At 38.3% G+C, this 25,060-nt stretch overlaps 1 protein-coding gene across 1 annotated transcript in view; it reads right to left on the bottom strand.

Moving 5' to 3' along the window:
• Window positions 1-396: 396 nt before the first annotated feature.
• PDSS2 (decaprenyl diphosphate synthase subunit 2) overlaps window positions 397-25,060 on the bottom strand; it is a 78,008-nt gene continuing 53,344 nt past the window's right edge. Inside the window, exons 5-9 of the mRNA XM_053459628.1 lie at window positions 21,205-21,279; window positions 11,856-12,029; window positions 9,248-9,376; window positions 2,703-2,738; window positions 397-773 (exon numbers count right to left, since the gene is read on the bottom strand). Of these exons, the coding sequence (XP_053315603.1) occupies window positions 618-773; window positions 2,703-2,738; window positions 9,248-9,376; window positions 11,856-12,029; window positions 21,205-21,279 (570 nt within the window). The 3' untranslated portion in view covers window positions 397-617. The remainder of the gene's footprint in view (window positions 774-2,702; window positions 2,739-9,247; window positions 9,377-11,855; window positions 12,030-21,204; window positions 21,280-25,060) is intronic.

Raw genomic sequence — 25,060 nt, 5'->3', positions numbered from 1 at the left:
GTGTAGCAGCGGAGAGAATAGAATCCTGTGATGACATGATGAATGTTTTAAATACATAATCTTTTTAGTTTAACAACAGAAAAAAACACATGTGCATATATTTAGTCTCGCATTTAATGACTAAAAGCGTCCTTGATATATATATATATATATTAGTGTGTGTGTGTTTCTTGATGTAGAGATTTCCTATTGACACCTGCAGAATCACACCCTCTCTGTCCTCCAGGAGCAGGAAAACCACAGGCCACCACACTGGCGCCATCCCCGGCTATGTCCAATCAATAAGGGCTTATTTCCTAGCCATTTGCTGAGGTCACAGAAGCAAACCTCATTAATTATTTCTACTGGTTCAGCCTCAAGTGTGCTTCTGGCATGACAAGAGAAAACGGCTTGACCTTTTTTTTTTTTTTTTTCCTTTCTTTTACTATTTTTAGCTTTAGAAGAAGTATATATATAAAAAAAAAGTCCCCCCCGCCCCCTTGTGCAATGCAGAGACTTAGACAAGAATGAAAACAGGCAGGCAGGGGAAGGGATGACACTTCTCAGCTTTTCAGCTCCGGACTTCCAAATGATTTGCTTAAAATGTAAGCAGCGGCGTCCAATTCTGTTCAGCATCATTAAAATCTGGTCACAGCGTAGACAATGTTTTCCAAGGCGGTTCGGGCCTCAGAGGGAGGGAAGCACTGTAGGGTCTCCAGAGCTTTGTTTCCATGGTAATGGCACAGGTCAATAGCTGAAGATACACCTTTGCCTGCCTTGATGGTCTCCTGCACCTGTCAGAAAACACACACATGGCTGAAAATCAGTGACGGAGATGCCATGTGGCTCACATATTCCAAATATAACCCAATAAACCGTTATCCCTCTATTGTTTGCAGACAAAGGGAAGCGGCACCTCTAATAAAATGCAGAGCTCACCTTAGAAAATCATGCACATGAAGAACATGAGACAGCTCTTTTTTTGGCTAACTGATTAGGAATGTTACGGTCCGCATAGTATGGTGGATACTTTTTCCTTTCCAGAGACAGCTGCTTTGTAAGGCCATTGCTATTTAATTAAAAAAGGCCATTATAAAATACGATTTAGTGCTACCTTTCGAACATGTCATTTGTTGCTTCCTAACGTATATTTTTTCTAGTGCTGTGACTGATGCTAATCCCAGGTTTGTGTAGCACAATGTAATGTCACAATTTAACATCATAAGCTATATACAAAGTTAAAATGTAACAGTTGCCAACGTTGGAAACTAGCATTTACTTGTTTCATTAATTTTATGTCATGTTTTATAACTCGGACATATCTGCCTCAATTAAAGGCAAGCCAGGCTTCTTAATTCAAACTTTCCTTCGTTTCTCAGGATCCCTCATGGGAAGACTTTGTTGGCAGCCAAATATCGGCCAAAACACTTCCAGGACTCTACTTGTCCTGTTTTGGCAAACTATGCCGGAGCATCATTTAAGGACAAAACACACCCTGCACAACAGAAGATAACACAGGAAATATTGAGACTACTAATGTGTATATGGCTGATGACCAGGCCTGTAGTAGCTCTCTAAAACCTGTTTCTTCCATTAATGTTTTTCCTTCTTGTTGAAATTTTGTAAGCATCATTTTTAGATTCGTCCTTAAGAGACTAGCATTTAAAATGCAATTAAAACAACTTTAAGAGGGATGTGTAAGCTACGGTTAAGCACGTTTTGAAACTTAAGATGATGTTTAAAAAAAAAAAAAAAAAAAAAACCATGAAAAACATGGCTTTTTTTATGACAACACACCAACAAGACACGCTGGGGTTTATGTATTAAAGCAAGAGCTGGCAGGTGAGTTTGCAGGAGTTACCGTTTTAACTCACTGACTTCACAAGGATGTGTGTTTTTTTTTTTTTTGAAGGTGCACATAATTGGATATATTGTCAATATATTAAAACATAAAAAAGTTCTGAAAAGTAAAAATGCAACTTTTACGCTATTTAAGTTTCAAGATGAATTGTCTCTTAATTAACGTAGGAACTATGAATATATTTATTGATTTTGAAAATATATATACATAAAACTGGCACTCTATGACAATCAGTGTAATTGTTTTTGAGATACTAAGTTTAAAAGAGGTAGAAAGCACCAGCATTACTTAATAAGCAGCATGCAGCAAGATAATTATCAGAAAAAAAAACATCAGAATGGTTGAAGAACAAGCCATTTACAGATTTGCAATTGCCTGGTCAAACTCCAGACCTAACAAGCATGTTCAAAAACCTACAAACGTTGATAGCTTAAAGTTACTTGGCATGGGCGACTGACCCAAACTCCTCCAAAGTGCTGAGAGCCATCGATCCCAGTTAATACCAACAAGGTTTTGAGGTTAAGAAGGTATGTAAGAGGTTTTGAGTGTAAGAAGGTACATAAGAGGTTTTGAGTGTAAGAGGGCATTGGATATTGACATATGTATCATAAGTATGAAAGCTACCTGTTCCCTTTTATCTAATAATTATCTTTTGGTTGAAGGTGTAATAATCTTCATTGCCATACTGAAAAATACTTTTTCACACAACGGTATACTGCGTATTTTAAGTTAAAAAAAGCTTATTTAGTTTATAGAATTGTAAAATGTAGTTATAGTAATTTCCATAATCATATGCGATTATTACTCAATAACAACAGCGGAACATGTAACACATAAGTCAAAATAAGAAACAACCCCTTACCTTTGCCAGATCAACCAAGTTGCCTTTCAGTTGAGCCTAGTAAGCAAAACACATTCATTAAGTAAAGAAACACACAGGATAATCTCTCATACAAGCAACCATGTATGAAAACGTGACACAATAAGTGCTTACATTACTTAGGTATGTTACATTTCCACAATCCATGACATTTCAAACTGTAGGATGTATGCTTGTGCTTTACATGGCAATGATCACTGCATATGTGTAATCGGTTATACATAAGAAAATGTGTAATGCCATGAAAACATTGCTGACTTACTCCATCTATGAATTATACAAGTTACGCAAAATCAAATACACATGCCAACATAGGCAGGTCTAACATACAAAAATGCCAAGTTTCAAAAGTACTTATGTAGATAATGACACTAAGATTCATTGATTCATTACACACTGTTACATGAACTCTCAGTTTTGCATTTTTATTTATTGTTTTATATAGCGCCATCAAATTCCATGGTGCTGTAGAGAGGACATAACATGTAGTACAGGGGTGTCCAAGTTTTTCCCGCAGTGGGCCATTTCATCAGAAATGTATATGTTCGGGGGCTGAAAAAAGGCCTTTAATAAGACAAGCAGATTGAAATAAAGTAAATTACACAAAATCCTTTACAATGCCTCTCACTGATTTCTGGGCCTAGAAAGTTTGTCCTCTAACGCATCTACAAATTCAGGAGGGCATTTTATCTCGGGATACATACAAATTAAATAGTTCCTATGTATTCTAGGGATGCACCAAAATGAAAATTCTGGATCGAAACCGAAACAGAAAATGACTCCCCATCTTTTTAATAAAAGCAACACATCAAAATTGTACAAACATATTAAATAACAATATTAATATATATAAATATATGATTGTTAACAGCACACACAAATTCCAAAATGTACTGGTTGCCTGGGCATGATAGGAGTGTGATTGCTGTTAATCATATATACATTGATATTGTTATTGTATTTTTTGTCCAATTTTGATGTGTTACTTACTTTTAATAGACGTGTATCACACCAAAATTGGACAATAAAATACAATATTAATATTAGGGCTGCAACAACTGATCGATAAAATCGATAATAATCGATAATGAAATTCGTTGGCAACGAATTTCATTATCGATTAGTTGAATCGATTATTATCGATTATAAAATGAGGGTTTTTTCAGAGCAAACGCTCTGAAAAATCCCCCTCATTATATAATCCGTTTAGTCTGACTCACCGTCTCACAGCAGCAGCTCCTACTTACTCCCCCTCCCTGTAATCACTGTGACAACTGGCCCCGCCCCTTCCTTCTCCAGGCCAGAACCACATGGCTGTGACACTCGTCTAACTGTAAGTATATGTGTATATATATATATATATATATATATGTATATATATATATAATGTGTATGTGTGTGTATATATATATATATATATATATATATATATATGTATATATATATATATATATATATATATATATATATATTTGGGCTACTGAAAGTTAGGGGAGGTGGGGGTTAATTTAGGGGCAGTTATGGTTAGTGGGTTGTTTAGGGTTAATTTAGGGGCAGTTATGTTAATAGGGTGTTTAGGGTTAATTTAGGGGCAGTTATGTTAATAGGGTGTTTAGGGTTAATTTAGGAGCAGCTGTGGTTAATGGGGTGTTTGGGGTTAATTTGAGGCAGTTGTGGTTAATGGTGTGTTTAGGGTTAATTTAGGGGATGCTGTGGTTGATGGGGTCTTTAGGGTTAATTTAGGGGATGCTGTGGTTAAGGGGGTGTTAAGGGTTAATTTAGGGGCAGTTATGGTTAATGGGGAGTTTAGGGTTAATTTAGGGGAATCTAAATCCTGGGGGCAGTGAAGTGACATATCTGGGGGTATAAGGCATATACAGTATATAAGGTATATGTGGGGAGGGCAGTGTGGCATGTCTGGGGAGGACGGAGTGGTGTATCAGGGTGTATAAGGCATATCAAGGGTAGAGTGGCATATCTGGGGGTAGAGAAGTGGCATGTCTGGGAGGCAGGGTGGCATGTCTGGGGAGGATGGAGTGGGGTATCAGGGGATATAAGGCGTATCAGGCACAGTGGCAGATGTGGGAGGCAGCGTGGAGTGGCAGATGTGGGAGGCAGCGTGGCATATGTGGGAGGCATTGTGGAGTGGCAGATGTGGGAGGCAGCATGGCGTGGCATATGTGGGGAGGGCAGGGTGGCATGTCTGGGGAGGATGGAGTGGTGTTTCAGGGGGTATAAGGCGTATCAGGCACAGTGGCATGTGGGGGGTAGAGTGGAGTGGCAGATGTGGGAGGCAGCGTGGCGTGGCAGATGTGGGAGGCAGCGTGGAGTGGCATATGTGGGAGGCAGCGTGGAGTGGCAGATGTGGGAGGCAGCGTGGAGTGGTATATGTGGGAGGCAGCGTGGAGTGGCATATGTGGGAGGCAGCGTGGAGTGGTGTGGTAGGCAGCGTGGCATATGTGGGGGGCAGCATGGCATGTCTGGGAGGCAGCGTAGCAAGCCTGGGCATATATTGGGGGGCTGGTTGGGAAATAAAGACAAGAAATGTATTATCAAAGTTTTTTTATTCTGCTGTTTGTATTTAACATCATTTGTTTAGTAAATTATTTTAAATAAATGAAAAATTTACATTCATTTTTTTTATCCGATTAATCGATTAATCGAAAAAATAATCGGCCAACTAATCGATTATTAAAATAATCGTTAGTTGCAGCCCTAATTAATATATATATAATTGCTAACAGCAATCACACTCCTATCATGCCCAGGTTCCTGCATTTACTGGTTGCCTGGGCACGATAGGACTGTGATTGCTGTTAACAGTCACACTCCTATCATGCCCAGGCAACCAGTAAATTCAGGAACCTGGGCATGATAGGACTGTGATTGCTGTTAACAATCACACTGCTATCATGCCCAGACAACCAGTAAATGCAAGAAACTGGCCATGATAGGACTGTGATTGCTTTTAGCACTTCTAAAAACAGACAATTGTAACATGGGACAATAAGTATTAATAAGAAGAGAGGGTTTTGGTAGTCCATCCTTTAGTTGGAAATTAACTTACTTTGACATATGCTTAAAGATAAATAATTATTTGTAAGGTGTCAAAACTGGACATGTATTATTATACACTTTTCATTTACTATGCATTTATAAAATAATTTAAAAGTTTTCTTTAAAGCCCCCTGTGCATAAATATATGTGTGTTGTGTCCACAGAAAAGGTCTTCAAATGACCCATCACTTTGTAACTTGATTAATATCTTACATACTAAGCATCTGACATGAACCAAACTTTAAGTGATATATTGAATGTCATCCGATAAACGCAAACTATGTCCATGCTATAGCCTACATACAACACACTACTACACGCATCCTGCCAATAAACAATCTCCAATAAATATCACAACACATTACTACAGCAAATTTGGTAAAGACTGCACCGTTACTGGCTGAATTGCAATATTTTGAGACTACTACACCATACCATAGATACAATATGCCTGAAGAACAGACCTAGGTAAGTACAAAATGTGCACATTTTGTTTCCATGGATAGCATGGTACAATGCTACACTTTTAACAGACTACTACCTGTATTGACATCATAGGTAAGAGTGGCAGCACTGTGACTGGTCTATAATCGGCATCAAGCAACACTTTGCTTTCTTTACCAAATTCTCATGAGCTGTAGGAGGCTGAGCACTGCAACCATCTTCTCACCACTGCACAATAGATATGTTATTGCATAAATTTCAATGAATTAAGGACTTTAGCTTTCTATACACCTCACAGAGGTTATAAATTAAAGAAATACCTCTCCTATATATCCGTCGGCAGAAAAAAAAAGAAAAAGGGTTAGATGCGGTAATGTCTCTTTTAGACGCCGATAGACAAGAATGTCCCTTGTTCATCATCACCTAAATCAAGCTCTTGATATTATGGCATGAAACTATTTCTATCTTTTAAACGTACTTACTAATGAGATCCCAAGAGCTCTAACATGTGAGTAGCCCTGGATGTGAGGGCGATGCACTGAAAAATGGAACAGCGTCCAGAAGGATTTTTATTGTCACAAAACTTGCCTGATGCTTAACACTGTGAACTTTCCCTGAACGGTGACAGCTAACGAGTATGAAGGCACCAGACGCTGAACTCAATGTCATTAAATGTAAAGTGGAAGGCTGGTTTCCACGGTAATAACCCAGGGTTACAGCCCTTTAAACTTCCTTTAAAAAGCTTCTTTCTGTAATTATGAAAACCTATTATTTTTCTAGATATTCCTGACGAGCAAAAGAAATGCCACTGCAGCCCCTTCCCTCCATAAAAATGATGCATTCAATTGTTATTACAACCAAAGAAATTGCTTTTTTTTTTTTTTTTTTTTTTTTAAACAATGTTTAGAACATTAAATGGTTGTTTCCAATGAGTTAACCCAATTTTTCACCCCTACTTCTTATTTAAGAGGTTCACATAGGGGTATTTTTGATAAACACATTTTCCAAACTAGATGGGCATTCAAAATTCTGTGTTTCTGAGTATTAGATTTTGTTTTTTAAACGTTTCTTCTAACATTAGTTTTTTATGTTCTTTAAACTTTTATGTTACAATTATTATGTTGTATTTATATAGCACCAACAATTTACGCAGCACTTAATGCAGTACATATATTCAAGGGGTATGACAAGACGAGAATTGACAGACTAAGACAAACCGATACATTAGGTGGAGAGAGCCCTGCTCACAAGCTTACAATCTTGAGGACAGTTAAGATTGTGGATGACAATTGAATGATATGAGATTAAAAGATAAATACATACATGGATACATCAATTTATTTTCCTCCCCATCATATTATTTTGTACCTGTGTATGTAAGGCACTATATAATTCTTCAAAATTTAAACTGAAATCTATTTCTTTCTTAATGCTTCTCTTCAGTGTTTTTCCTCTTCTCCACATTTTTAAATTAAAACGGGGTCAATTTGACCTGGGGCAGCCTAGTATGGGAGATGGGAGCTCAGTGGCGTCACAACGTAACATTACGCAACCCTGCAACAGTAGAGCCGTGGCTCACTCCGTGTATAGAAGGTCTTAAGACTGGTGCTAGTGTTTGTCCATTACATACAAGGGGCTTTACTTGCCCCTCCTAAGCCAAAAAGCGCCAGCCCTCCCATATGTGTCTCATTCTCTGACATTTAACTCCTTCTTTTCTCCTTTGTCTCTTAGTCCATCTATATACTTTTCTCCATCTGTGTCTTAATCCTCCTTTCTTCTCTTTAACCCATTTGTGACAACAGACATACATACACGTTGGCAAAATAACCGCTGACCTTTGGCAGAAAAGGAAGAAATGCCCCCTTCTTTTTTTTCTTACAATTTACGCAGTATAAATTATACACAGCTAATACACATGGGGGAAAAACATAAAATATTGATTTACTTAACTTGTGTAGGCAGACATCTCATTTGCCTAGGATTTTCATCTACTATTGACATTTACTGGTAAGTCACTTTCTATAAGCTTTTATCTTTGCTCAGCTTTAATATGCTGCGTCTGTAACCTCACATATTGCAAAACCACATAACAAAAATATATGGTTAACAACTGGTAACAAACAGGCCCAGACTGACCATCAGGCAAATGCCCGGTAGGCCGGTGTCTGATGATGCCTCTCATGTACCTTTGCTGCAGCTTAGGCGGCTGATCCCTTTCTTTAGTGTGAGGCTACCAGCTGCATACAGGCTGCCATACAATGCAAGTGGAGTAGAATACGTCATTTTCATTCCCTCTGTCTGGCACTGGGGTACAGTAATGACCCCGATCTAGGGGTCGACAGAGGTACCAAAGGGAATTCTAGTCCAAAAAATGTACTTGTTTTGAAAAATATGTATAAAAACAGAAAAGTCCCCAAAAACTTTAAAGTAGAAAACTCACCAACCAAACCCGTTTATGACAGAGCACGTTAATCTTTTAATCCTCAGCAAAACATGAGAGGGTCAAAGTGCTCCCTTACACAACACTTTTTTCATACTGTTTTTTTCCACTAGAGGTCCCTTTGGCATCTCCTGAGAGTACCTCCTGATGATATCAGGAAGAAATCCCCCAATTGAGAATCTTTTCGTCCTCTAAAAGTAGGAACCAACATATAAGTAGGCAAGGAGATCATGGTGAGGGAAACTAGAATGTCTCCCTCTTAAAAATATTTAGAGGTACCACTGTGACATTATCGTAACTCCATCAGGAGGTACCTTCTAGTTATAACAGTGATCTTCCTACATGCTATGCTGGGTCGTCCTGAGCAGTAATGGCTTAAAGATGGCTAATGCAGAAGGTGCAGGTCATAAGAGGTGCATCTCTTCCAAAAGTATGGTATATTGGACATGACAGTTAATTTCCTTGTTTCATTTGTAGATTGGCGTATATTCATCTTGACAAACTGATGTCACTCCAATCTAACTTCACAAGAGTTAAAGAAAAAAAAAAGTGAAAATGTAGAATTTACAATAATAAAGAAAATTACCTGTTTAATCTGCTGCATCCATTCTTCTCGCCCCACAGAATCCTGATGAAGAACCACTGGAGCAGAGTTAAGGCTAAAGGATGTCCCGCTGAATTTGCCATTTACAAAGGGCTGGATATCCGAGTAAAGCTGAAAGATAATAACAAGTGGGCATAACCAAGGTCTGTTTATACATATGACTGATGGCCTATTTAGTCTCCTTGTTTAAAATAAACATTTTATATATAAAGCAAATACCACTGAAATGTTGAGGTAATTTGCTTGTTTTTACATTTTGTTTTGTTCTGAAGAAATGTTACACTTTCGGAGCTTATATGTTCTGTTTTCTCTGCTTTATGGCGTGCTACCATTCCTCATATACCGTACATACTTTTGAAGGGAAATAATTTGAATCAAAAATATTTTTATTTTTTAAAGAGCTTGCAATACAAGCCACACAAACATCAATTAGCCCACAAAAAGTTGTTTTGCATATGCTCTACTCATGGGTGTCCATAAGTCAGGGAATAGACAGCATAGAGTACCATCTTCATAGCGCAATTGTCCCCTCTTGCGGACCCCCATGCCTGTATTACCCAATTTGGGGGTTGGGAATATGAAATAGGATATATGAAATACAATATTTAAAACAAATACATGACCACTCCTTTACAGTAATAGGTGGCAATCTGCCAGGTTAAAGTGAAGACCACACAAGCATCTATATATTTTTTATTAAGATATTGGGATAAGTGATTTGGTAAATCTGGGAACTATTTTCTTATTGAACCAGTCTTCACTTTTAAAAAAGCATTCGGATTTTGATCCATTTCATAAATATTATTAGTTACGTTTTATAAAAGATAATTATTTGTGCTGAGGCCAGTAACCTTCTCAGTGTCACCTTGGCACTGCGTTCTTAAGCAGTGGATGCACCAAGCTGCAGCCTAACTCAAAAACTTGTAGCTGATGTACATAGAGAAGCCTTGGTTTGCTTGTGGGCAGAATCTGAAAACCTCAGGGAATACATCACTAGAGTGCTCCTGTACAGGAAAACTGCTTATGAATTATGAAAAGAAAATCTGTTCTGTTCCATTACCTTAAACAACGGGAAAGGGACAAAACATATTCACTTTAGTTTTAGATCACTGTGATGAAAAAGACAGCCTGTAAAATCATCTGCATTAGTTTCCCTTGAATAACTGCTTAAAGCAGGCTTGTCACCAAGAATAAACCTGACATTAATCAATAGAGGATAACAAATGCCTATATGTTGTGTAAACAGTTTTTAACACACCACATGGCAGTTTTTGAGTTAGTTGTAATAAAAGCCGTCCTATCTTGGTATTTATTTACATCACCACTAATTAAAAATAAATAATAATTACAAATGTTCAATGAGCGCAAAGGGAGGGGGTCATCGGAGAAGCATCAGCTTAATAAAAGAGACATGAAATGAAATGTTGCTGCAAGTCTTTGCAGCTCCAAATCTTTATTATAAATATGTTAAAAACTGGTCCAGAAGCATTGAGTAGCATCTAGAGTAGCATTTAGCTCCACCCAACGCCCAGCTCATTTCTGCCCTCTTTGCAGACAGCCACACCCATAGAGTGGTTAGCCCTGCCTCCAAAGACCAACTCCGCCCCTTTTGACTGATATAAATGTGAAGAGGAGGCCTCCAATAGGGCCCTCAGTGGTCCAGTTTCTGTGCTTCTTTTGACTGAAGCAATGGCAGAAAAGCTTAATTGGCGAAATCCATTCATGTATATACAGGGTCTTGTTAGACCTCATGGAACTCCAGCGTGCGCCAATGCTGGACCTAGCTGGGGTTGAGTTTATTGCCTTTGCATACTGGCAAGGAAGACATACTATTTCTAGGTTAAAACATGAGCTCCTGGTACTACTTCTCTACCACCACCATACTTTACTGAATAAAAAGATCATTAGCTAAAACAAATCCATCATGTTCGAGAAACGAAAGGGGATGGTTTGGGTTACACATTATGTTCAGAACATACTAAGCCAGTTAAAACCCCACATCATTTGTTCTACAAAATATGTGTATTGTATATGTTCTCCAGTAATTCCCCCTTGTTTTAGCAAGATTTTCAGTTATGCCTTAGAACATCCAGAAATTTGTTTTTGTTCCGGAAAAATGTTCTATAACATCTACTGTTGAAACAATGGAGCCATAAAATATCTCTGAACCTAAGGATTTCTCTGCAGTTTTTAGGTCCCTATAAATCAGGAGAAACGTCCAAAACGCAAGCCCGTATTTTTTTTATTTACAGATAGGTCACACCTCAATTAGTTTGCTGTACAACATATTGCCTAATGTATTCCCAATGTATTATGGCTAAAGTCTTAACATTGTGATTTCTGTATCAATAAACATTTATTCAGCCTCATAAATGATGGTATTGTTAACAGATTCAGCATATTATTAATTCCCACATATTCCTGTACTTAAAAAAACAATACCCTTTGATGTTGCATTGATTTGTGGACAATTATCTCTTAAAAATGGAATCTTTCTAAATGTAAATGCAATGACAAGATTCCAGAACTTACACAATAAACATATACATAATGGTGATGACATAATAATGACATAATACTGAAATATTACCTTGTAACTCAGAGACATGTGCTTCCCGTATTGGAAAGCCATAGACTGCACCTCTGAATCGTGCTTTGCTAATTCCATGGCAGCTTTACAGCTTTTGGCCAGAAGTGCACCATGTGATAAGAAAATATGTTCCATCCAGTTGGCTATTCCAATGTCATCTGTAAAGGTGTTTTTCTGAAATAGAATTGGAAAGAACTAAAACATTTTGTACAAGATTGACAAACAAAAAATACAGCTGTTACATACTGAACTCATTGAACAAAGGTTGGTTGACAACATACATATATGGGATGATCAGACGGCACCTTTAACCATGGAAACTTGGCACCATAATGTGGAGATAAACCAATGACTCCTGTGGGTCTTGGATCTCTAAAGCAGCACCCTCCAACCAAGTCCTAAAGGCACACTAATGGGGCAGGATTTAATTACCACATTGTGTTCCAATGGGAGGTTCATAAAACCCGCACGGTTGGAGGAACGGTTGAGGAACAGGTTGTGAACGCACTCTTGAGTTGCATTTATCATAACTTCAAGCTACAGAAACAATGTTAAACAATGATCACAAACCTTTTCTGGCCAAAAGCCCATTCAAGGGCAAACATATTGAACTTGATGTTGCAGAATACAGTAGATGTGTGTATATTGTGTGCGCGTGTTCAAGAATAGATATTATGCCCAATGAAAGAGAAAGTGAGCTCATACATCCCAAAATAATCCACATCACTGCCAATTTTTGCCAAAATATTGCTCTCTCACTAATCACTATTCCAATGTTTTCTATTTTAAACTTTGACATTACACCCCAAACTCAAAGTCTGTACCCTCGTTATATAAGTTTATTCAGCTTTAGCGAGAACACAAAGTCATTGCCCAAAGCAGGTTGGTCCATTCGCATCGCATTTGCCGTTTTGGGACTAGAATTCTTTACCAGACTCATCTACTTTCATAGGTAAAAATTAAATAGATGGATCTACACGACCACCGATACATGCTTGAACAATGTAGAAAAAAAAAACAAAAAAAACCCAAAAAACACAACTTTGCGTTACGTGGGATTTTTTATTAGGATTTTGCAGACAATAATGTAGCAAACTAAGCCTTATTAAAATCTTTAGCAAATACCTGCTTGTCCATAATGGGAATAATATGAAGAATACAAACAGATAATGCAAAAAAGTTAAAATTGTATCTAAAACACAGAATTATATTAACGTAGACACAAAAGCCAATTGTTCTGCCAAACAGATAATACATAAGCCACTTCTCGTGGACTTTGTCTTTATTCAAGGGGAACGATTCTTATTACATTGGCTCCATGTGAGGATTATCTGAGCCGACTATAAAACAGTGTGGAACAAAAGCGCTGAATTCCGGTGTGCCTACTGCCAACAGAGAGGGCAGAGGCTATCAGCTTAAACATGCAGGAAATATACAGGATCTTATACCAAGCGATCAAACAGTGAATGGGATGAAACGTTGAAACAGATAAATGGCAAGGGATTCCGTTTTTGGTTGTTGTGACCTTAACACTAGGTACCTGTCTCCATTATGTAAGTTCACTTGACCGCCAATTTATGGGGCCCGGCATTTAACGTAATCGGAAATGCGTATTGTTCTATTTTGTCATTCTTGGTTGCCGAGTATAACATTTATATAAAATTTCTTCTTCCCATAATTCGGCTGAATTTCAGAAATAGAATAAACAGGGAACTGTTACATTGCCTCATGTCATGCTGAAAAGAAGCCACCATGGGATTGTACGAATGTACGAATTTTAATTCTTCATCTGTAATTGTTACTCACATTACTTTCATGTTAACGCTTGTAAAGTGGTGGCCTCCTGTCTTCCACCAGACAGGAAGATCAACCCCAGATATACGTAAAGTTGGATTTCCCTCCCAATTTTTGGTTTCACTCTTACTTTCTGCTCATACTTCTCATTCCTCTGTGTTCTTTTAATGGACTCTTTCATTTTAGACCCCTTCACCTATCATTTCTCCTTTATTTCATGCTCAACAGACCCTGACTGGTTGATCTAATAGTTTAGTTTCATCTAACAAAAAGACCATAACCCCCTAAAATGTATGTGACTCTATAGATTTTTCTATGTTGCCTCAATAAAAGCTCTGCTTCTGGGGGAAAGTCTTCATGAAGGGGCAGGTCCAACCATGCATGGATGTGGGGCTAGTCAAGTGTTGGGCCAGGCTAGCTGCCCAGGCAGGTTTAGTGGGAAGGGGGGGGTAGGACAGATGTGGGTGTAGAATAAACCAAACACTGCTTCCCTACCAAAAGTTACCCGAGGACCTGGAGAAGGAGGGCTTTACCTGGAAACTCTGGGTCCAACCCAGAGAATTCCCAGGAATGGTTACCACCTTTGATCTTTTAGATCAATACGGCTTCTTTATTTTTTCCTTAAATAAACTTTCAGATTGTTGTGCAGCAGCATTGCAGGCAAAGAACAGATGACCTGGGTCCCTGCAGATGTGAATACAGCTGTTGGTCTATAGTGGTATGTACTTAACTAGGTACAAAGTGTATAAGTCTCCCAATAGGCAAGTAAAACAACTTACTCAAACCATTCCACTAATATTATCCAAATTAATTGACTAAAAGTAGAAGTATTGTGACTGCAACTCACTAATATGTGGACTTCATAAAACCATGTACCTTGTGTGGTTGGTCTAGAACCAGGGACACCACAGTTTTTTTTTTGTTGTTTTTTTTGTTTTTTTTTTTATTAGGTATGACGTTTGAGAAACTGAAATTGCCAGCTCTCACTTGCAGTATCCAATCAGCAATACATGATAGCTGGATAGGTTTAGCGAGAGTCCACCTGCACAGTCTCATCTGTGCAAGCATGGAGGTGTAAGAGTCTGCGCGCAAGCATGGAGGTGTAAGAGTCTGTGTGCAAGCATGGAGGGTTAAGTGTCTGTGGGCAAGCACGGAGGTGTAAGTGTCTGTGGGCAAGCACGGAGGTGTAAGTGTCTGTGGGCAAGCACGGAGGTGTAAGTGTCTGTGTGCAAGCACGGAGGTGTAAGTGTCTGTGTGCAAGCACGGAGGTGTAAGTGTCTGTGTGCAAGCACGGAGGTGTAAGTGTCTGTGTGCAAGCACGGAGGTGTAAGTGTCTGTGTGCAAGCACGGAGGTGTAAGTGTCTGTGTGCAAGCAAAAATAAATAAAATTATTTACATCTGGGGATACATTTGCACATTTTTGGTACGTGTCTGTCCAAACTTATGATTATTAGCATCAGTTGATTTATATACTAAATATAGTGAAAATATTTTGATGCAGAGTAAATTTATGTAAACACCCTGGTGGCTATGTGTGGAATTAAAAGGATATGTGAAAAAGATGCATTGGTACTGGACCATGATCTTTAAATCGGAGCATTTCTCTGCCTCCTTACCAATCCTTCAATAACCTCAATGGAATTGGTTGGTACATAACAAAGCATTTTTTCAGCCTTAATTACAGGTTACACACATGCTTAAGTCTATACATTACAAACAGATATCTAGAAAGACACACATACAATAGCTAACAATATTGCGTATATTTATTAATATTTTACCAATTTATATTCGAAAGTGCATTGAATATGCCCCCATCTTTTTTCCTGATAACTTGGACATTAAGGTACACAAAAATTATCAAAGTCAGTAATCAGAGCTAGTGTCTTGAGATTTCAACCGACTCACTACCTACATTGATTTATTTCCCCGAAAAGTGTGGAATAATAACAAACAGATCATATGTGCATGTTCTTATTAGACCGGGCAGAAAAAAATATCATGTTGAATGGTTGCCCAATATAGAAAAGGCAACATATGATACGCTTAGAAAAGAATGAAATTTAAGCTCATCTTATTCTTATGAGGTATCATCTTTCCAGAAATCAGAACCAGAAACTAAATCAAATTCCTTCAGCAGACTCTAATCTTACTGACTTGGGCACATGCCAAATGGTTCTCCGTTACAGAGAAAGAGAGGAGGGCTCACTAAATATGAGCCTGATTTGAAAAGAAACAATATCTTTAGAAGAGAGCAGGCATCCTCTCAAAATTCACCATTCGCAGACAGACCATTTATTTGGGAAAGAGGAATACTCTGAAGAATAGAAAGTTTGGAATTGCAGAGAACACGAATGGAATGTCTGATCTGAGCGTTGCCTCTGTTACAATAAGCACCACAGAATGCAATACAGTTGATGAAAATTCTGTTGAGCTCAGAAAAGTTTAAAGGAGACAGACTTCTATTATAACACATTAAATGAATTAATATGCATATTATCAAGTTCCCTTCCAATGACAAAGCATTAAAATGTGGGGTGCAACACCATATTCCGTGGACTTCCTGGACACACTCCTGATAACAGGAGAAACAGCCCCATGCCATTTCATAGCCAATCTCACGCATAGGTTATTGTGTGCACATGTGCTACTTTACAGAATACATCACACAGAGACCGAGCAAGAGAAGGTCTGGAGGACACTCCACCCATGCACGTTATGGCATATGATATCTGAGAGGTCCCCCTTGCAAATGCACTGCAAGAATCCCGCAGAATCCCCCCATAGGCCTTCGTCTGGACCCTAGCTATTTTCCATTCCGCAGATGTGTTCCGCCAAACATATCTCTCCTTGCACATGACATACTTACCGCCAGTCAGTTCCAGAGCTGGTTCGGCGATTGTTGCAGGTGGGCGTCTATTGAGAACCCCCCATGAGCATGTGTGGAAAGTCAAAAGAAGCCTTTCCCTGCCACTGACTGGTTGTTTAAGTAGCCTTTCATTGGTGAGAATACACAGACCATGGAGGAAGTAGGTAGCTGCAGCTTCTACTTAAAGAAAGTGATTTTGCCTTAATGTGCATTCTTCTTTAAACTGTGATCCCTTAACATGTGGTTGAGATGGCATATGTGTAAAGCATGTGGGTAAGTATTTTGAATTAGTTGGGAAAGTTTCTATAAGTTAAAGACATTGGCATAATATGTAGGAAGGGTTGGAAGTATATTTAAATGGACTTTTTCCTTAAATATTATGTCATCCTACAAGAGACCATCCCTCCTCTCCTATCTTTAGCCCTGTAAGAATAACTGTCAAAATATGCTTCCTACAGACTTTCTTCTAACTCAATACATATATATCATATAATATTATATATATATATATATATATAATATATATACACACACGCGCGCGCATACATATATATATATATATATATATTTTTATCTATATATAAACATGCACACAAACATATGCAAACACAGTACTTACCACATCCTCCACTTCCCTCCTGCAGCTTCCTCACTGAGCAGAGATCCGATTGGGTCCCGCAGTGCACGACTATCATCCTCCCTCACTGACACTGTGCGCCAAGAATTCATGTAATTTCTGGGCGCACAGTGTCAGTGAGGGAGGATGATGGGTGCACGCTGCGGGACCTGATTGGATCGCTGATTCGTGGGGCTTCATACCTCTCACCTTGACCAGTCAGAACGATGGGGCCCAGGAGCAATCGCTTCATGTGCTCCGCCATTAATCCGGCCCTGACCACAACTCTCATACAAGATCTCCTGACAACTTTAGTGAAGAAAAGTCCAGTGCCTTATTGGGCACTGCCACATGCATCATGAATATGTTGTCTCTCCACTGAAACTTGCTGAAAGTATTCCACGGACATTCGCCCATTCCTGTGTTCGGTTCAGGTGAATATTCGTGTGCGTTCTTCTTCGTTTTTTTCTTTGGTTTTTGTAGAAGGGGTTAATACAGGGTTAATGCGGTACGCACTACGCAGCAGCTTTGGCGCCAGGATTTTAAAGATCCGTACCAGCAACTCTATTGGTCGCTGGCAGGGGCACGTCATTGGTTGATGGCAGACAAGCCCCCTGCTGGCGACCAATAGAGTCGCCAGGGGGCTTTAATAGAGACCTTTAATTGGTTGATGCCAAAGGAGGCCCCTGCTGACAACCAATAGAGTCGCTCGCACGGCCCTTTAATTCCTGACGCAGAACCTACGGATTTCCGCTCCTGTTAACCCCTGCGATGCTGCATAGATAAGGTAGGCTAGATGGGGAAGGGACCAGGGAGATTAGTAAACAAAGACGAACACTAAGATGCTTCGTGTTGTGTGTCTTCGTCTGGGTTTTGCCGCCGCCTTGTTCGTATGTTCCGTATTCGGGCTGAACAACGAAAACGCACCCTTCGTGTTCGTTTTTATGTTCACCCGAATACGAATGCACTAGTCTAGTAATAACATTAATTGCAGCTAAGGCACGGTATCAAAAAGCAGCTAATTACGAATAAAAGATACATGCTAGGAGTTTCTCTATAATTAGCAACACAGGGAACACAACAGCTTTTACTTTCAGTCTTACACAGTTGAGCGATACAATATGATTGTTCTTATTTGAATCTTTGCCAGTGGATTCTTCTGTATAGTAAAATACATTTATATATAAAAATGGCACTTTTTTTTTTTAACAGAGACAGAAGTTATGGAGAGCCTTATTCACCAAAGAAAACAACCGTCATTTCTAAGAACTATGGAAGTTGTAGCTCCACAACAACCAGAAAGCTACTGTATTAGATACACCAATACCCTCAATGCATATCAGCGGTATATATTTGATCAAAGTTCTTCAACAGAAAATAGGTTTGTCATTGTCAGCGAAGTGAAATAATACCGCTGGAAAACAGATTAGATGAGGGAAATGGTTTTCATCTGCTGTCAAATTCTATGTTTCTATGCAGTTATGCATAAAACATACCATACACAGCCATACTACTGATTTTATTTTTGTTGCGTTTTTTAACTGCAAATTTATTCTCAAAATTACCTCTACTTTCACACTGAAAAGAAAAAAAAAAGAAGATCAGATTCCTGGAGGCTCCGTGGACCTACATGAATTATACCATCTCATCGCACACAGCTATAACAAGACCTCATTACTGAATTTCACCCTCTATTATGCACAAGGCAAGATGATGATCGTGGCAAATGAAGCAATTTTTACTTCATCCGGTATTCTGACATTATTATTAAGATAACTTTAGCAACTGGTGGGAAATAACATTTTGAAATATGGGCAAATGATTCACATATCACATCTCTGACAAAAACATCCAGTAGCCTAACTGCATAACTAGTTACATTTATGCCTATCGCATTGTTCATAATATGAGTAGATAAATCTGATTACGGAATCATTTCATTTGTTTGAAGAAAAGGTTTCTTTGGACTCAAATCCATAACTAGTTAATAAAGAATTTGAAAAATGATTGAACATTTTTTATAAAGAGAAGGTGAACTGAAAAGATTCTGTAAATGTAGTACAGATTCAACTAAGCAATAAAATAATCAAATCATAAAAAGGAAACCAGGCAAATCATAGCTATTTTACAAAGGGCATTCAGTGGAAAATAACCAGGGAAGTTTTTTTGTAATATTAATCTCTAAATCTTCTTGTTGATTTCTTGTTAATCCTCAGGATCCATTTTATCGTTCCAATTACAGTTTTGTTATTATCACTGGGTGCAGGGGAGGGAGATAACCAGCCTCATCAAAGTCTGGATACCAGGCATGACCTTGTATGACATTCTGTGATCAAAGATGGGGCCCCAGTTTGACAGCATGTAATGGCCTGTACATCTACAGTGCTATAAAAAAGTACTTACCCATATCTGTTTTGTTCTATTATTGCATACTTGTCACACTTAAATGTTACAGATCATGAAACTAATTATAACAGACAAAGTAAACCGGAGTAAATGATTTCACGTATAGAAGGAAAAAAGCTATCCAACCCTACCTGTCCCTATGTGAAAAAGTAACTATCCCCTTAGCTACTAAATAAACCAAGTAACCCAAGTTAATTGATAATTGGGTTTAATTTTACTAGACACACCCAGGCATGATTATTGCCAGCCCTGTTGAATCTAAACATTAGATTAAATAGAACCTGTCTTGCAAAGTTAAGTAGGCTAAAAGGTCTCAAAAAGAAACGCATGAGGCCGCCATCTAAAGAAATTCAAGAACAGATGGCAGTCAGTCCCCGACATCTATCATTCATTGACTCTGGAAATGGTTACAAAGCCATTTCTAGGGCCCTGGGACTCCAGCAAACCACTGTGAAAACCATGGTGGGCCTACCTAAATTCCACAAAGAGTGCATCGCTGCTTTGCGGCTTCAGGACCTGGGCAACTTTCTATAATTGATAGATTATAGAATTCATGGTTCTAGCAGAAACTTATAAAAGAGATTTTCCAGTCAACAGCTCAACGGCAGTTTGTTTATGTAGCAGGATCATGATCTGAAGCATACAAGCAAGTCTTCCTCTGAATGGCTCAAAAATGACACAATTAAAGTTTTGGAGTGGCGTAGTCAAAGTCCTGACTTGAATCCGATTGAGATGCTGTGACATGACCTTAAAAAGGCAGTTTATCCTCGAAAACCCTCCAATGTGGCTGAATTAAAACAATTCTACCATGAAGAGTCCACCAACATTCCTCCACAGCAATGTAAGAGACTCATTGGCAGTCATCACAAATGCTTGATTACAGTTGTTGCCCCCAAGGGTGGCACAAACAGTTATCAGGTTTAGGGGGGGCAATTACTTTTTCATATAGGTGATATAGGTTTCGATTAACTCTCTACATTCAATAAATGAAATTATAATTTAAAGGTGGATTTTGTCCGTCTTATATTAAAATTAGTTGTATGGTCTAAAACATTTAAATGCGACAAATAAGAAAAGGTAGAAGAAATCGGGAAGGGGCTAATTACTTTTGCACAGCATGTCAGAGACATGTGTGTTTTTTTGGATGTAGCTAAGACGCGCAATAAGATTACCATGCAACTTGATTTTGGAGTAACTGTGTTCACATGAAGTTCAGAACGGTCCAATAGTGACCATACTCAAGATTGTAAGTCTACAAATATGCATGCAGACATTTGAAGAAAAAAAAAAAACACCTGCTATTTGATGCTTATTCTGTATCGTATCCATCCAGACACGGATTATTGTAAATACTTACAAAAATCTCGATAACAGACTTTTGCAGTTGTTTAGGGTCATTGGAAGCTTGAGCGTGGCCTGCCTGTTTTATTTTTTTTCTAATCAATAGTAATCTGCTTCACTCACTAATATATATACAAGAAAGCATTGTTGTGTTTTTTCTTCTTGGCTTCCCTCTTAGTACAGCACTAAACTAGGATATGTAACAGTGACTTTAAAACCATTAGAGGGTTTGTGTAGTTGGAGTAAGGTAATATACCACTTGAATGATGCCACAGAACAGGGTGATTTCCAGGGACAAAATAAAAACAGTTCAGCAACCTTACCTCTGGCAAGTAGGAATTTTCATAATATATTCCTTGCACCAGGTCCCCAATAGCGCTAGAAACAAGTTCCACAACCTAAAACAAAAACATATGAATTGTAATATAAGACAGCTGCATGGTAACATAATGTAATACAATGATAAGTATCGTCGCCTGTAACTTATCAAATCTAGTTCCAATAAAAACATATTCAACAAGCTATTACCATTCGCCTAAACAGCTAACAATAAATCGTAAGCCAGGACTGTTTGTCTGAAAGGGACACACTTCAGCTATCCTATGCACATTAATGCAAATCATAGCTGCGTGGTCCCTTTAAGTCTTACTTACAAGTGCATGAAGTATTCGACAGAATGCGTGGAAAGCGTTGCCACTGACTGCAGTGAGAGCACTTTTTTTGCCACTGATTGGCAGCTTTAACCAGCCAATCAATGGTATAAAAACTCAACCACAGAGGAGACGGGGCTCTGCAGCCATGGATCTGCAGCGTCAACTAATGGTAAGTCATAAATATTTCTTTTTCTTCCTACTTTAATGACGACCCTGACCCTTTTAAGGTGATTTTTTTTGTAGGTTAAAGGGCTCGTGGGAGCAATGGAGTGTCCATTTAAGAAAACCTGAACATCAATTGGCAATCATTGTATGCATGCATGTAGAATATTGTATAATTAAAGGACAGTCTAAAAGACCCCTCTAAAAATTTCATGCAATCCAGCCCTAAAGTTGGCTGGTGGTGTACACATGGATGGATCTCTCCAGTAAGGCAATAAACTGGCAGCGGACTGATTCTGATGAATCCCTCAAGGAATCTACATGTAAAAATAGGCACACTTTAAGATGACGCTGACATACCATGTTATATTAAAGTGCATATGATGGCTAAAACTTTAGGGTTACTGCTGATTCAATGTTGAATTTTACCTTCCATATGATTAGAATTAACAATATCCAATGATATTGCATTAAATACTTCTTCTAAGCCAGTGGTTCTCAACCTTCCTAATGCCCTTTAATAGAGTTCCTCATGTGGTGACCCCCAACCATAAAATTATGTAATTATATATTGTGAAATATGTGTTTTCCGATGGTCTTAGGTGACCCCTGTGAAAGGGTCGTTCGACCTCCAAAGGAGTCGCGACCCACAGGTTGAGAACCGCTGTTCTAAGCAAACGTATTTGATGTTTACAGAGGCAGACTCATTTTACACTAAAACATGAACAACGTCCTCTTGTAATCCAAGTATGGCACCAAATATTGGTCTAATTTCTATTTGTGAGCAGTTATATTGCATCAGAATTTAAGATCCCTGTGTTTAGAGTTGAAGGAGTTACATCATAGTATGAATCAAAGATATCTTATCTGAAAAAGAAGACCTAGATGAAAGCACAAATGCTTCCAGTTCAAGTGGAAGCAGTGCGGCCATTATAAATACGTGCCAAATGCAATAATAAAAATTCCTCTAGGCTACTCCATCTGTTTTAATATGAAGACAAGGGACACACCTTGCTGCAGGGAGAAGTCAGCCATCTGAAGATCATTTGCTGCCTTATGTCATCTCCCTCAATGCTAACACCGCATATCCCTTTGCTGTTCTACAGAGCTGACCTGTCACAGCTGATCCACGTCCAACAAACATGTATTCATAGTAGCACATTGCAAACATTAACGTGGTGAAGGGAAACTTCATCTGTGATACAGGGGTTTTCTTTATGAAATTAATGTTTTAACGCATCCCGGAACAAGCATGCAAAGATTTCCATATTTTGATGGAATTTGTCATACTCTTCGCTTCCTCATCAGGAAGTATTTATAGGGGCAAGAGAAGTTTACGTATACCTATTACTGCAATTTCTGAAAGGTTGGAAATAATACAGTTTAACCTTAAGTAACTTTAGATTAAATTATATGTTTTAAGCACACCAATATACAAATGAAAAAAAGTATCTATTTTGCTCTCTAAGCAATGTCAATAATGTAATAAAATCTGCCCCATACACAGAGTATTAATACTCATCCTGAAGGGAGCTTATAACACATTTAGCTAACAGAACATGATTATCCAAACATACGCAAAACATATTTACTGAAAGCGAATGCCTAGAATACAGAAAGGAAGCAAACAATGGATCTAGTTATCAGACAAATGCTTCCCTAGTTACTCTTAACCCCCTAGTGGCTGTTTTGAGAAGTATATCAACAAAACAAGTTCTTTGTAGTCCTCATACAATAAGTCAAAGCAGACCAGTGTGATGGCTCCCTTGGTGCTCTTGACAGCCTTTCCCTTTATGCAAGAAAACTGCAGTCTTACTCTGGTGACTATATGAACATCGGTGAAAGCAACTGCAAACACTTAACAAGCATCACAAATGATTTTTTTTAAAAAAAAAAAAAAAAAAAGCTAATGAAGCCACTTTCATTTAGAATATAATTTATGTCATTGTCAGTTTGCTATAACAACATGTCTTGAACTTGAAGATAAATAAAAATAAAAAATGTCGAAAGAAAAGTAAATAGAAGCTGTGGTTGACTGCAAATCCAATGTACCAATTTCAAACCAGTATAGCTCCAGGCTACCCCTTCAGCTGCTTTCAAAGTTTTCGGTTCTTGAATGTTTAATTTCCTATGCGTGCACTTCAGAGGAAATCCAATCCTCAGCCTCTGCTTCCTATAACTCTGCCTAGTTCTGATTGAATTAAGGGATTTTGTTTCAGTCTTTATCATTCTTGTAATTGAAGACATCAAGCTGAAGGATGTAGCCCTAAATAACCCTATACCTCTCGGTATCACAATCCACCTTTATTTGATAATAAAACTTCCTAAAGACCTATTGTGTTTCAGCTTTTTTTTTTTTTTACCCCCCCAACCCATATTAACCCATTTACAGGCAAAAAAAAGAAAACTCAAAGACACTACTGCACTGAACAAGTTTTTTATACTAAAAGTTCTGTCTGTGTGTTTATTACAAATACGCAGATGAAATACAGTAGCCCTTTTCTTACCCATGATGATTTGCCATGTTTGTAACCTATTCTACCCTAAAGACTTGTAATTAGATACAATGGAAATATTGCAGAAACAGGATTCAGCCAGAAAAGGACAATGTACCTACAGAATGGCCACATGTGTTGAGTTATTTAACTGAGGAACGCAAGTAAAATAGGGGGCTTTCCACCCCTCTATTTTTCCCAAAAAGGTATCAGATAAGCCCTACTCTCAAATCCTACAGGATTGGATATCGCCAATATGTCTACAACAGGGTGAAACCAAATGCCAAACAACAGATTGAATTACAGAATACACTGGAAACATCTTGAGACTATTCTGATGGCTGAGACACAGAGTATAGATCAATCAATCACTAATAATTCCTATGGTTTGTGCGGATGACTGTGTCTTGAGTCTGGTACTGGTAAGAAGAGGAGGAATGTAGAAAGACACAAAGTACACTGGAAATGTCAAAGTGATAGAATGAACGTCAATGCTGAATACTTAGCTTTTTCTCCATCACCTGAAATATGAGCACAGATTCCCTGTTTTAATCAAAATTACTACTAGAATGTTAAATTCCTTTATGAGAAAAATGGATACTGTTATATGAGCTGAAGAGAAAATGGATACTTAATCAAAGCTGATACCTTTTATTTGGCCAACATAAAAGAAGATGTAAAGTTACATAAGCTTTCAGGACCTCAGATGTCTTTTTCTGATGCAACGGTATTAAGGAACTGAATGGAACTGATCGTCACTTGGCAACCACAGATGAAAAGGTCAGATATAGCCTTACCTTTTTATGAATGGCCTTATTTACATATTTATCGTTTTTCTTTACACTGACACTGTTATGCGAATCACTGTT

The sequence above is a fragment of the Spea bombifrons genome, chromosome 3 (assembly GCF_027358695.1).
Source record: "Spea bombifrons isolate aSpeBom1 chromosome 3, aSpeBom1.2.pri, whole genome shotgun sequence".
Classification (NCBI taxonomy): Eukaryota; Metazoa; Chordata; class Amphibia; order Anura; family Pelobatidae; genus Spea; species Spea bombifrons.
This window is presented reverse-complemented; position numbering and strand designations above follow the sequence as displayed.